Source organism: Electrona antarctica (genome assembly GCF_951216825.1).
Source record: "Electrona antarctica genome assembly, chromosome: 13".
Lineage (NCBI taxonomy): Eukaryota > Metazoa > Chordata > Actinopteri > Myctophiformes > Myctophidae > Electrona > Electrona antarctica.
Window position 1 is genome coordinate 16150056 of NC_136794.1, and position 14843 is coordinate 16164898.

At 42.2% G+C, this 14843-nt stretch overlaps 1 protein-coding gene across 4 annotated transcripts in view; it reads left to right on the plus strand.

Annotated features, from left to right (window-relative positions):
- The window catches only part of klhdc3l (kelch domain containing 3-like), a 17466-nt gene extending 5244 nt beyond the window's left edge, over nucleotides 1-12222 (plus strand). For 3 of the 4 annotated variants that reach the window (XM_079517632.1, XM_079517631.1, XM_079517633.1), the window contains exons 2-8: nucleotides 3090-3285; nucleotides 4039-4121; nucleotides 4268-4346; nucleotides 5481-5527; nucleotides 5676-5790; nucleotides 8195-8372; nucleotides 9600-12222. In XM_079517632.1, the coding sequence (XP_079373758.1) occupies nucleotides 3126-3285; nucleotides 4039-4121; nucleotides 4268-4346; nucleotides 5481-5527; nucleotides 5676-5790; nucleotides 8195-8372; nucleotides 9600-10272 (1335 nt within the window). In that variant the 5' untranslated portion in view covers nucleotides 3090-3125 and the 3' untranslated portion in view covers nucleotides 10273-12222. The remainder of the gene's footprint in view (nucleotides 1-3089; nucleotides 3286-4038; nucleotides 4122-4267; nucleotides 4347-5480; nucleotides 5528-5675; nucleotides 5791-8194; nucleotides 8373-9599) is intronic. The other variant, XR_013791343.1, reaches the window with a different exon arrangement.
- Nucleotides 12223-14843: the final 2621 nt, after the last annotated feature.

Consider the following 14843-nt stretch of genomic DNA (forward strand, 5'->3'; position numbering starts at 1 on the left):
AATGGTAGTAACCGCCACCAGCAATCATAATCCTGGGAGGGAGATGTATTCCGGCCACATCGACCCCAGTCCCCACTAGGGGGATAAAACATGGGGTCTAGTTACCGGTGTCCTCATCTGTCCCCTAAGAGAATGTGAAGTTTTCAGCATATGAGATAAAGGAACTGACTCTTGAGTGTGTCGTTTAGACACAAAGTTTCAAAAGATTTGTCCTGCTTGATGCACTTAAACCCTTTATACTTAGTTGATCGGGGTCTCCCAGCCAGGGGTCTGTACTTGGTCCCTGGTCTGTTTTCTACACCAAATCGCTTTGCCTTTTATGACATGGCCCAGAATAGGGACGCTGAGGTTCATGTGGTTAAATCTATAATGTCTGCTCTCTACTACACAACAGGTGACTTCTGTGACAGCTTAGCTCTAAACTCAGTAAGAGACGTGTCTTAGGTTATAGCCTATGTGATGTTCTGGTACCATTTTTCTTTCCCAAATACCAATATGGATTCCCATATCTGAACTTTTTTGTTATGTTATATGCAACACTTGTATACAATACTACTAACCCTGTTTTGATGTGATAAGATAGATTGCTATCATTGTTGTATGGCTTGGCTCAGGTTAGACCCTTTGTAAACATTAACAGATACATAGAATGGATGGATGCCATAGAACTTCCTTTTATTATCTAGTTTGACAGTCAACTTAAAAAGAACACAAACAAATGACCTTAACTATATCTATACATTTCCTTGAAATTAGTAAAGTAACAGTATAAAACAGCAGGGCAACATGAATTTAAAAACATAACATAAAAAAAATAAAAAAAATACATGCATCGTTATGCGTTATCATCATCACATGATAAATTATAATTATGTCATAGCTGATCCAATCGGTGCATAGACTCACATACTCGCCGATACCCGATCCAGCATGTTTATAGGCTGGCTGTAACGGAGGCACTTTCAATGATATCTGTATCGTGACAACACCAGTTATAGCTTCACCCTGAATAGCAGGGTTAGCTTTGAAGTCTGTGTTTAGATAAGGTACAGTATACTCTAACTAGGTGTTTATAGAAGTTAGAAGCTGGTAGAGCACCAGTCCCGCAGTGACCAGAGGTGTGACCTCTAGATATGGTGTGTAGAGATTACATAACTTCCGTTTAAGTTGAGAAATCTTTCCAGTGACTAAGTAATCAGTTACCGACAATTTATGACAATGCAGAATCGGAATAAACTTTATTGCCATTGGGGGGGGGGGGGGGGGGGGGGGGGTTGTTCCAGCTTCTGACAGCTCTGACTGATATTGAATATAACGCTGCTGAGTGCTAACGGTTAGAAACCTTGTATCTCCTATATTTAAACTTTTTATCTTTGTGCGTTTTTTCCGTAAATTAACATCCCAACATCAAACATGTTCTTGTTCTTAGATGCTTAGATTGGGATCCCAGAGATAGAAATCATACCAAGGGCCGGTCTGTGGCCTAACACATTGTGGTCATGAAAATTAAAAAGGTTGAGACTGAGCCACTTGATCTACACGACACATATAAAATGCACTGATGTTTTCCATTCTGAAGCAGCATGTGTATTCACAGTATCAGTAGTTACCAGAGTGTTTTGTCCCCAGAGTCATAATGTGCACCTCTCTCTGGGAGAGGAGTGGCTGAGAGAGAGACAACGATATACAAAACAAAACTAGTTTACCCAAAATAAATATAATGAAATCAAAGTCATAGAGAGAGAGGCCAAAATATATATTTGGAAACAATGTTCACTCTGCATTATAGGCACTCCTTGCATATTAAATCATAACATTTGTTCAATCTTTTTTGACAATTTTTTTATTTTGACATGATTATGTTTTCGGTATGGATTAGAACTATTAGAACTAACGATTTTGAGGGCGGTCATTTAAAGATCAGCTGTGACCTGTACTGTCTGTCAGTAATATGTGTAAATCTATTTGTGGAAAAGAGACCCTTTGGTTGTAAAAAAATAAGATAAGAGAAACCCAACAGCTGTGCTTCTAAATTAGCTGAAATCCTTTACTTGTACTTTCTGTGGCAAAAGCTTGCAAACTTGATCCATTCCTGGCTTGATTTCTCCCCCCCCCCCCCCTCCCCCCCCTCTCTCTCTTATCTCCTCTCTTGTATTTCTTGGAAAATTGAAACGATGGGAACTATGCACATAAACTAATTTACCCACTTCTTTTCCATGTAAAACCGTGATGTGACAATAAAGTTGATTCTGATTCTGACAACAAACTTTGGCATGGTAACGGCCGGGCCGCATCATTATGACACCATGTGACCTGAACCATTGTGTGATGGGGTGAATGATTGAGTGTGTGTGTGTGTGTGTGTGTGTGTGTGTGTGTGTGTGTGTGTGTGTGTGTGTGTGTGTGTGTGTGTGTGTGTGCGTGTGCGTGTGCCAGGTATCGGGTATCATCAGGTGTAGGGAGCCAGCCAAGGCAGCTTTTCATATATTTCTATGAAGCGTCTCTGTTCACTGAGGGTTTGCATCCCATACTGTAACTGAACTGTTGTACCAACAGCACTGATGTACATTTTTAGGTGATCAATGAACTTGGGTGAGTTCATTGATTCTGTAGGATCCACCTGGTATAAAAGGGAGGTAGGAAGTGCTGAGAGTTAGTTTGTATTGGGTGGGAGATGGACAACAGCCAGAAGAGATTGATTGATTGATTGAATGATTGATTGATTGACTATTAGTCAGAAATGTAAACAGCATTGTTGTACAGTAAGGCTAACAGGATAACACAAAAAGTCCTGGGCACTTGTTTCCATTGTCGTCCTATGTATTCAATGATCAACATAGCATAACAATTAACATAATAATTCATGTCATCTGCAAATACAAACGCCATACAAAAGGCAACGTGTTAAAACGGCGGCAGGGCCTTTGGTGGAAAGGTGTAGCCTGGTCAAATGAATCTGTAGGAGGAACCAGAGGGTGTTGCTCGTGTTGTTCCCTTTGGCAAGTGTCACTGTCGTACCGTGGAGTATAAAGGAGTCTGCAGTGAACATCGTTCCGCCCTAACAGTGTGCATGGGTTTCTCATCGACAGACGCTGCGATGAAGGCGTGGGGATTCCCTTCCCACCATGAGTCAGAGAGGTCCATGCCTGTGGCGAGAGCTGCCTCAGAGCTGCCCTGCACCCGCCGAACGCTACAAGCACGCCTGCTGCTCTTACGACGGGAGCGTCTATGTGCTGGGAGGCCGAAGCAGCCGCTCCCTGAAGGACTTGTGGAGGTACAGCGTAGGTAAGACGTCCACGTAAACCACCACCACCTTCTATCTTTCTGATGGCAATCTGGAAACCCATTGGCAAAAAAAGGGAAATAAACAGCGGCCTCTGCTGTTTGTTTCCTTTGAATTTGCCTCTGGGGGCAGGCCTCAATAGAATGTGTATAACAGGATGTTGGCGTAACTAGGGTACGTTTAGAACAGCAGTTGTAATAGACATTATTTATAGTTAGTTGCAGTACTTGCGCGCTCTGCTTGCGCACAAGTAGGCCATGTATGTGCAAGGCGCAAGTTTGCACCTCGACAGAGTGCATTTCTAGTTCCATCTGCAGAGCTGGACAGACGGTATGGAAAGCTGAGTGAGGCAGACATTAGGAAAAGAGGAAGGTCCTTCACTAGTTTAAGCCACTTAAACCTCAGCATCCATGATATTGTGGGGAAAGCATTTGAAGAAAATAGTAGATTGACAAGCTCACAGCACGTCACAATGTGCCGAGTTGGGAGCTTGTCGATCGGCTATTTTCAGCGAAAGCTTTCCCCACAAAAAAAACCCAGAAAGGAGTCTAGTATAGAGCCCTGAGGGACTCCGGTCAACCGTGGTCAAGTGGTCAACCGGTCAAGTGGTTAAGTGTGTGTGTGTGTGTGTGTGTGTGTGTGTGTGTGTGTGTGTGTGTGTGTGTGTGTGTGTGTGTGTGTGTGTGTGTGTGTGTGTGTGTGTGTGTGTGTGTGTGTGTGTGTGTGTGTGTGTGTGTGTGTGTGTGTGTGTGTAGTGCATAATGAATGGACGGAGCTGGTATGTTCCGGGGAAGCATCACCGGAGGAACTCGAAGAACATTCAATGGTGGCCCATCAGGTATGAGTCTGACCCGCTGATCAGCGTGTGTGTTTTCATGTGCAATTGAGATATAGCATTTGTTCAGGTCAGAATTTATTTAAAATATGAATATACTGACATGTTGACATCTGATGATGCTGATGTGTTCTGTGTGACTGTCGCAGGGTTTTCTCTACGTGTTTGGTGGAATGCTGGACTCTGCATACACAGAATGGAAATGCCCCCTCTGGGTGTTTGATGTAGGTACGTCACGTGTCACAATGGGAAAACATACAGACAGGAAGACAAAACCTACCCTGTGCTTGTTCATTAACACCAAGGCAAACATGTCTACACTGCTGAGAAAGTATTACACTCCAGGGTAAGGCAGGGTTTCATTGTAGAACACATTTAAACAAGGCTTTACATGTGCACAACATTAAAGGTACAGTAAATGAAACAAAAACGCTTGCTATAGCATTGCTATAGTGTATTTGTTCAGTAAGGTCTGCCATCTCTGTCTACTCTAGCCCTTTAGCTCACCAATTGCATTCAATCAGGAGAGAGAGAGAACATATTATTTATCAGATTTGTTTTTGTCACTTCCAGTTCAACTTGTTTATCTTGTGTCCTGTGTTTTAAGTTGGGGGTCCATGGCCAAATACATATATCAATTTGGGTGTACTCAATCTGGGAACCCATCTGCAAAACAAAGGGAAAACAGAGCCCTCTTGTCCTTTGAGTCAACAGTCTGTCTCGAGAGACTAGGCTGTGCTTGACATGAAACAGTTTGAGAACCACTGGCTTAAACATCAGTTAATTCATTCAAGGCAGGGGAGGAAAAGCCATGGAATTTGCTTACCAAACTAGTGTGCATGCAGGAGTTCCTGAGACCCAAACAGGACATGCTTCCTGACAATAGCACCACATGTCTGTTCTTGTTTGTGTCTGCTTCACCGTGCACAGTAGGGCTGGAAAATTAACAAAGCGAAAACCCACATTTAGAACCAATAACCGACTGAATCTTGCTCATGTAGGTTCATCGAATATCGAGAAGCACGTTTTTCTTTTCTTATTGTACAGTATATCAATGAATTGACATGAAAACAACTACATTGATTAGTCTCATTAGCCACTGTATTATACTGTGTTGTACAATGCTGGCATATTTTTTTTTTCTTCAAATCTTGTATGAATCATAATCGAGTCAAAAGTGGGATATTGATTTGAAGTCATATCAGCTAGCCCTAGTGCACAACCTGTGTCACCATGGAAAGCCTGTCTCACATTATGCACAACCTGAGCTGACCTGTTCTGACATTCCATATGTTGATCTATCACTATAGCTCTATTCACCTCTTATATTGCATCATTGTTTTGCATTGCTGTGTGTTGCAGTGAAGCAGAAATGGGTTCGGTGGAGGGGGAAGAGGAACAGCTCTCAGGTAAATGAAACAAATATTGTTGGTCAAATGGTCAAACATTGGTACTCAATACTGACGTTCAGTAAATGTGTGTGTGTGTGTGTGTGTGTGCGTGTGTGTGTGTGTGTGTGTGTGCGTGCGTGTGTGTGTGTGCGCGTGCGTGCACCAGATGCCAGTGAACAGGAAGGCCCACAGCGCTGTAGTTCTGGGCTCTAACATGTTCATCTATGGAGGCTATGTTGACATGAGAGGATCCTCACAGGAGTTCTGGAGCTTGGATTTCGGTGAGTGTGTAACTTGTGATAACTAAGTGAACCATGCCGTGCAACGTATTTCACAGGTTCTTGATTTCAAGAACCTGTGAAGTATGATTTTTTTTTTTCATACGCTATGGCTGGGTTTCAGATAAGGTTCTCAGATCCCAATTTGGGCCCTGCTCAGGAGGTACTAGTACACACCCAGAACTTATACTTTCAACATGTTTCAGAAATGGCAAATATAGCAGGTCTACAAACACGTCACATCGCAACATGCTGGGACCTTTGACTCTGTGAGCTTAATGTAGATAAACTATTTTAAACTGACCTGAAGGAGGTCCACACTAGATTGAAACGTTGTCAATTCATCTCAATAGAAGTAGAAGTACCTCCATGTAAACAACAACAACAAAACACAGAAATGCAGGGTTGTGGAAGGTTCTAGGACTAGGTTAACCCCTCATAGTTGAAAAGGGCCATTAGTGCTTCTGTTGTGTAATGTGTTGCTGTTATCTGGACGTGTCATCTGTCTAACTTTGATAAACAATGGAATTTCCCGTCACATTACGCAACATCAGTTGATGACATGATTTGAGATCTATAGACTTCCAAATGAAAACATCCCTCATTTGTTTTACCCCCCCCAGGGGAGGGGGAAGGAAGGGTGTGTGTGTGTGTGTGTGTGTGTGTGTGTGTGTGTGTGTGTGTGTGTGTGGGGGGTGTGGGGTGGGGTGGGGTGGGTTGTTTTTACCCTGAAATGTGTTTCCAGAGGGTCTATGCGTGGTCCGTGGATATAGAGCAAAAGTCTTTTCACATCCTACCTGGGTCGGATGAATTCTGAATTCCCATAGACGTTTCTTATATTGCCTCAAATAAGAACTGTGTTCCAAAAATAAAATAATGATCCTGGTGGTTTCACTCATATGGATATGAAGAATCAACTGATGTTACTGCCGCTGGATTAGTAAAATCTTCTCTGGAAACAGATCAGATATGAATGATTGACTATCCTAAACGATACAGAGCCAACAATGACTACTTTTAAATCTAAAAACATTCCCCAAGGCCTGTTTTCTAAAATAAATAAATCAGCCTTTCACTTAGTCAGCACTTGACTTGTTTAATGGTGAATTGTCTCCGATGGAGTATCGTGCACACCATAGACATATATAAAGGCTAGATGGCGTGAGGCGGAGTCTCCGGCGTCGTTCACCGGCGGCCATCTTGCTACAGTCCTTCATCTGTGGTAGCTGGTGATCAGCTCAAACAAAAATACTCATAATTCGCTCAAAGTTTGACGGATTTACAAACGTTTTGGTTTATTACAAATGTTATCAACGTGGCTATGATTCAGGATGCTTATCTGCTTAATGTAATCTTTTATATGAACGTTGTATAAAAGCATATAAGTATCTATGGTGCACACTGCACCATGTGAGCATTTATTTTAGTTTCACGATCATGTCTGTATCATTAAAAATTAGCAAAAAAAAGGAAGATAGATTTCATAATTTATCCACCCAAAATAAGAGGCTCACGACTTAAACTAAGTACATTTTATCTACGTTTTTGGTTTGTTTTAGTTACCTTTGTAAACACACTATACTATTAATTATTGTAATATAGTTTTTGTACTTGTACTGAACTGAACAGGCTTTACTTATGCCTTATGTAAAGCGTACATGGCTTTACATGTCCCTTTACAAGTTTACATATGCCTTTACATCCTATTGTGTATGGAATGTGCTATACAAATATTCCTTGCCTCGCCTTGGACTAATGTTAAACTTAAATGCCATTTCTGTTTGAATATACTGCATACTAGCACACTGGAACCTGTTGAAACGTGTCACAGTGGATTAGATTAGTGTAGTGTGTTAAAAAAGCTGCTGCTGACCTTAAAACAGTTGAACCGTTTGAGTCTGTGTCAGTAATTAGCAAAGTTTCTTTTGTTTTCCTTTTTTCTTTTTTCAAATCAAGGATCCCCACAAACTGATACTGATTAGGACCCTAATTTACACCCATAAGAGAACATTAGATTAGATTTTTGTACAGAATAGTGTTTATAGATTGTAGGTGGGAAGATAACGGAGTGTGAAAACTATGATCCGGACAGTAATTTTAAAATCTGGAAGATATCCATCATTGCCATACAATGGGCTACATGATATAATGTGACCGAGCAATCGGTAATGCTAACAACCGTCACAATTTTCTGTTTATTTAACTAGATTATGGGCATGCCAAGATTCTAGCCAACTAGAGCAAATTCATTATCGATTCGTTCCCGACAACTTTGCTTCAAAGATGAATTAATTGGAGAGAGCTAAAATAGGCGAAGCTGTGTTTAAGGCACGTGCGTGCGTGTATGTGTGTTTGTGCTTCTGTGTGTCTTGTGTGTGATTGTGTCTTTTGTTTGTGTGTAATTCAGACACCATGGCCTGGTCTGTACCGGAGGTCTCATTGGGGCCGGGCCCCCGGCACAGCCATTCAGCTGTGGCCCACCAGGACTCTATGTACCTGTATGGAGGACTGAGGGGCCTCAGAGAGCAGAGAGACTTCTGGAGATGGAATTCTTCCAGCAACACCTGGAGCTCCCTCAGAACCACGTGAGTGCTAGTCTGGGTCCCCCTTGCCATCAGAACCACATACTAAGCGGGCTACATAGTCCAACCGCCGTCCCAAGTTTATTTATCAGGGACAATGCACATGAATCAACACTCCAGTCAACAATGTAAGTGGTCCAAAGTTAGCAATAAGCTATCATTTTCATCCATAGTCCCTGAGCAGGCTTTTAAAAAGTTGTGATAAAATTATCCATACAAAAAACATATACAATACAATACAAGTAAATATAGTACAGGGGACAGAACAATTACAATGAAATATGAGAAGTGACACCAGTGACAAATGGAGCCTGATGATTACAGATTTGGTTTGCTTTAAGCCACTTATTTTAAGTTGAATTTGAAGTTCAAATAGTTGGTCGTCTCTCTTACTTCACTAACTTCAGTACGGAGACTATTCTAGTGATGGGAGGCTCTAACAGAGAAGACTGTTTCACCAAACACACCATGTCTGAATGGTATATCACAGTCCCTGACTCCCCTCTGGTAGTTTCCCTTGTTGCTCTGTCACCACTTTCCCATCGCTCTATGAACTGTTTCAGTGGTATAATCTAATGCCAGCAAATTACTATAGTATTGGGAAGTAATGGGAAATGTAGGTTAAACTTGTTACTGCTGCAAAGTTTTATGTCCATTGTCTCCCTCTCCTGACACAGAGAGGTAATTGCAAACCAATGCTCAAACCAGATGCTGTATCTAGCTAGCCTCGCGTTGCGATACTAATATAACACTGCGCTGCCCTTGCATATGCATATGCAATAGGGGCGGATGAAGTCTGGCTGCGCCAGGCTAGTATCTAGCCATTAGATTATTTTGACTATACAAAAAGCTGAGTGTGTGCTCACTATATGAGTGCATTTATTTTTCCATTAATTTTCATTTACCGTACAATTATATACATTTAGGCTACTTTTATTGTACAGTATAGTGTTTTATATGTTGTGATTATATTACATTTTGAACCCCACAACATGTTGACCATGTAGATTAGCTTTTTGTCTTTTTTCTTTTTTTTCCGGGGGTGTATATGTCGTGCTCTATGTCTGAGCACGACCCATTGACCCCTGCAGCTGATGCTGATTGGGGTCGCACGCACGCACGCACGCACGCACGCACGCACGCACGCACGCACGCACGCACACACGCAGACAGACAGTCACACACAGACACTTCTTCCACCACTGATGAAATGTGGATGTTTTCCCACAGGTCAGGCCCCTCCAGACTGATGGGCCACTCTGCCGTGGCCTTCAGGGACGGCATGGTGCTTTTCGGTGGAGGTGAGAGTCAGACCTCCCCTCAGAGTGGCTTGTGGAGGTACAGTTTCACCTCTCATACCTGGGAGAAACTCCCCGCACTCCCCTGCGGCTCGCAGCCGCCTCCCAGGATGCACCACTGCCTCGTGGGCATCGGCCCCAGCTACCAGCCCCCAAACTCCACTGACGACACCACTCCAACCTCCCCACATTCGGGACTCAAACAAGGCCTGCTGGACGGCAGGTTAAGGCCGTTCAAGAATAAATGCTTCCCTATGTCACAACCCTACAGATACCTGGGGACAGAGGAGACGGACATCGAGCTGGAGACGTTTGGACCCAATAAGGGTCCAAGCGTCAGCCAGACGCCCGCTGATGTCTCCGACGGAGAGACCCGCAGCACCCAGCGCATCGGAACCTGCCTGACTTTTGAGAACCAGGCGTTCAGGCAGCAGTGGAGCTGTGAGGATGAGGAGGTGGAGGTGGAGGTTAGAGATGAGCTGGGAGATGCTGAGGAGGACAGCATCACTCAGCATCTGCCCAATCTGCTGCTGGTTGTTGGCGGGAAGCCTCTCAGTCGTCACGCGGTCGTCTCTGTGTGGCAGATGACCCAGACTGACTCCTGACATCAGAGGAAGGACAAACCCACGTCATCAGAGTGAAGCAGACGCGTTGCGTTGTGAGCTTGTAGATAGGTTATTTTTGGATGCTGGGGTTCGAGTGGTTAGTTACAGGAGCTTTTTACCTTTTTTCAGCACCATTTCTATTAACACTAATGCTCATCGGATGGTGCCATTTCTGTCTACTCAGCATGACACTGTGTCTGGTTCAGAAATATGCCTAACAACGATCAGTAGCATCAGTAACAGTAACAGGATTTCAAACTTTCCTAAATGTTTCATTTCTGCAAGATCAATGGCTTCTATTTCAGCACGCTAACTCTCCAGAAAGAGAAATCCCGACCGATGATGACATTGGTAGGCAGACTTCTGAACTGTCCACAGCCCATCTCTGAGACACAGAGCAAGTAGACAGAAATGGTACCACTACCATCTTAGAATGACCAATTATATGAAGATAATGATTGCAAATAGGTGAACCGTTCCTTTAAGTGTGACTTATACTTAGTTGTGTGCCGTTGTGTCGTGCACAGCGTACAGCACGTCACATTGAGGAAAAGCTTGTAGTTTGGCAACTAAGTATACCTATTACCTCAGTCTTAGGTTTCACAATGATAATGCAGGACCCACACAAGACATGAACTGTTATACACAATGGAATTATTATTCATAGATATGACATTCATATTATTTAACTCTGTTCATTTTGAAGGGATGATTTATTACAAGTCCCAGTCATGTTTATGCTTCATTAAGCTGCAATCTGTTGTGGTAACCAATACAAAGCAAAACTACACCAACAATAACACATTTTGTGTGTTCAGGAGCAAACGGAAAAAAGGTGTCACTCACACTCCCTATAGTTCCTAATTCCTGCAAGTAGTTATTAAACAAAGTTGTCAGTTCGTATGATAAGAGCCCTTTATTACAGTCAAAATAGGTAACAAAAAAGATCAAAATAGCATTTCAAGATGGATTGTGGAAGTGTTTACATGGCTGCACTGGTCTACTTTGTAAGCCTCCTGAATGTGAAAGGTGTTACTGTGGTTTATAGTGTAAACATGTTGAAAACATGTGCCAATGAAACAAGATTTCTGATCATAATTGTTGTGTATTTTCTTTTACACTAGTTTTTACACATGATTTAGGATTTCAAAAAAGTATCAGGTAAACTCCAACTCCAAACTCCACACTGACATCAAGTAGCCCGGAAATTAGAGCTGAACTGTGGCCCGCTAAGTGGCCCAGCGGATAAATCAGATGATATCTGTAGAATTCCTAGTAGAATTGTGCTGGTTCAAACCCAACACGCTCCGTAGGAGGGTGCTGGTTCAAATCATCATTTTTTGACGTGCCAAAACCTGCCATTGACCCCCATTCTAAATGTCTCAAATTTGAAAGCACTATATTTCTAAAACTATGAAACATTTCAAAGATTAATTTCAAGTATGTAGGGGCGGTGGTGGCTCAGGGGTAGAGTGGCTGGATGGTAACCGCAAGGTTGCCAGCTCGAACCCGGGCTCCCCCAGAGTTAGTGTCGAAGTGTCCTTGAGCACTATTTCTAAAACTCTGAAACCCTAATTGCTCCTGATGTGTTTGTTGGTGCCTTGCATGGTTTCCGCCGCCATCGGTGTGTGAATGGGTGAATGTAATGCACAATCTATGTAAAGCGCCTTGGATAATGGCGCTATATAAATGCACCATTTACCATTTACTATTAGCATGCCAAAGTTTGTGCGATTGCCATTGAGAATGCATTGGGCGTTTAAGTTAAAAGGTAAAAAGTTCCATTGATCCCCATTCTAAATTTCTCAAATTTGAAAGCACTATATTTCTAAAACTATGAAACATTTCAAAGATTCCTTTTCAGGCAAACATGTCCACCGTAAGATGAACCTAAATACGTTTGAATGGGGTTTCTAGGTGTAAGTATGTAGGACTAGTAGCATGCCAAAGTTTGTGCTATTGCCATTGAGAATGCATTGGGCGTTTAAGTTAAATAACTCAGAAACTACAAAACATTTCAAAGTAAAAAGTTCCAGCATGTGTCTCCACAGTAAGCTGAATTATAAAAAGTGTGAATGGAGTTTCTAGGTGAAAGTGACGTGCCACTATCTGCCATTATAAATTTCTCAAAATAAAAGCACTATATTTCTAAAACTATGAAACCTTTCAAAGATTCCTTTTCAGGCAAACATGTCCACCATAAGATGAACCTAAATAGGTTTGAATGGGGATTCTAGGTGTAAGTATGTAGGACTAGTAGCATGCCAAAGTTATATATTTTTTCGGACGTCATACTATAGTATGTCGGAATACCGGACATCTCACCCCGGTGAGTTGTCTTCACTTTTTGACATGTCGGGGTGAGTTGTCTGTACGTCCGCTGGGGCGAGTTGGGCGAGAAAGTACGGACAGCTCACCCCGGAAAGTGAAGACATCTCACCGGGGTGAGATGTCTTCACTTTCCGGGGTGAGCTGTCTTCACTTTCTGACATTGCGGGGTGAGTTGTCTGTACTTTCCGTGGCACCCATTACAGTAGGCATAATTCAATTTCGGATCTAACTATCGGTTCCTACAGACGTGCGCAGTCACGGCTAATTCTTTATTTATTTTAACAGTAAAATCCGGTGAAACACTTGTAAGGAGTAGAGCGTCTCTCTCTCTCTCTATGCAGCATTGAGGGGGGGGGGGTCGTTTGTGGATAATGTTTGCGCTTCAAAGGCAGAGTCTCACGGCTGTACAAAGTTGCTAATTAGACGCACAACGGACGCATGATCAATCAATCACAGTTCTAATAGGCCTATACTGACTGAATTACATCTGAATAGCAAAGCAATATCGATGATGATATGGCTACTGCTAGTTACATTAGCATGTGAGAAAAGTGACCTTACATTCAGCCATCTGGAGTAACCAAATTAAGAGGGGTTCAGTTCACATTTCTTCAGAAGTTTGCAACACACACACACACACACACACACACACACACACACACACACACACACACACACACACACACACACACACACACACACACACACACACACACACACACACACACAAGCCTTGAATTCATGGTGATCTTTTGTTTAAAGACATTTTCAACAATTTAAGATCTCCATTTTGGCAGGAATATGCTTGGAAGATGGAAACAATGTTGCACATTCATCTAATCATATGGGTAGGCTACTGGGTAGCCTACATACAAACAATAATGTTTGTATTCATAAGGTTTATTATGCATTTGACCTTGACATACTTAAAGGCGAATTCGACATTTTACTGTGTCATAAATATATTTACATCTGTAGCCTGTATTGTATTGTGATTGTGCTATCATGCCTTGACTTAATTATACTTATATATTGTAGAAATTGTTGTTGTTGTTGTAAAGTTCTGAAAATAGACTACTTCAATATCCAATAGGAACTATGTCCCCATTAGTTCTAAATTCACGCCTTTTTTCCATTACTGGATACATTTTTCCCTTTATTTATTTAGTTCTTTATATGATGATTTCCTGTTTTCATTTCAAAGCAGAGCACCCACTAGGGAAGAATGCTGGCATATAAGATCTCTAAGCACCCCCCAACAACGATGATGGTGGCTACTGCTAATTATATATTAGCATGTGAGAAATAGGCCCACATCTGGCCATCAAACAGGTTTGGTTGGTTGGAGTCACATTAGAGTGGAGGAGGGCTAATGGGGTCGTTGTTGCATACAGTATGAAATGTGAAATATTCTTGTGAAATATTCAGTAAAGTATAGCTCAAAGGCTACATATTCAGTCAGACTTTTGGTGAGTTGTCCTGACAACTCACCCCTAAACGTGAAGACATCTCACCCCGAAAGTGGCCAAAAGTGAAGACATCTCACCCCGGAAAGTGAAGACATCTCACCCCTGGAAAAGCAGGGGTGAGATGTCTTCACGTTTAGGGGTGAGTTGTCAGGACAACTCACCAAAAGTGGCAAAAGGGGTGAGTTGTCTTGTTACCGTATGTCGTTTTTCGTGATTTTGGACTATTTGAAAAAGAGATGAAAATCATGAAAAACGACATACTATAGTTCATGGTTTCGGACAGCATACTATAGCATGTCGTTTTTCGTGATTTTGGAGGATTTGAAATAAAGATGAAAATACTATAGTCCATGATTTGGGACGGCATACTATAGTATGTCATATTTTCATGATTTTGGGACACTATGTCAGAGCCAGGACTTGAACCTGCAGCCTCCTGATTCCCAGGCAGGATCTGTACCCAATGAGCTACTGTGCATGCTGTTCTTAAAAGGCCGAATAGATAATGACAGAAGAGCCAGAGACTTGTTTCCATTGTGGTTCATAAACATTCGAACGTCTAGAGATAAACAACAGCAAAAGAAACAATAGACAAATCTCCTGTTATTTTATTTTTGTATCAATGTTGTACTCAAAGGGAACAGCAGACTGCATTGTGGCAGGTAGCAAGTAGATCAGTGACTTAGCACACTGGCTCCATGATCTGGAGGTTGTGGGTTCAAACCCCACTCAAATCTTTACTTGCCAAAATCTGCCATTGATCCCCATTCT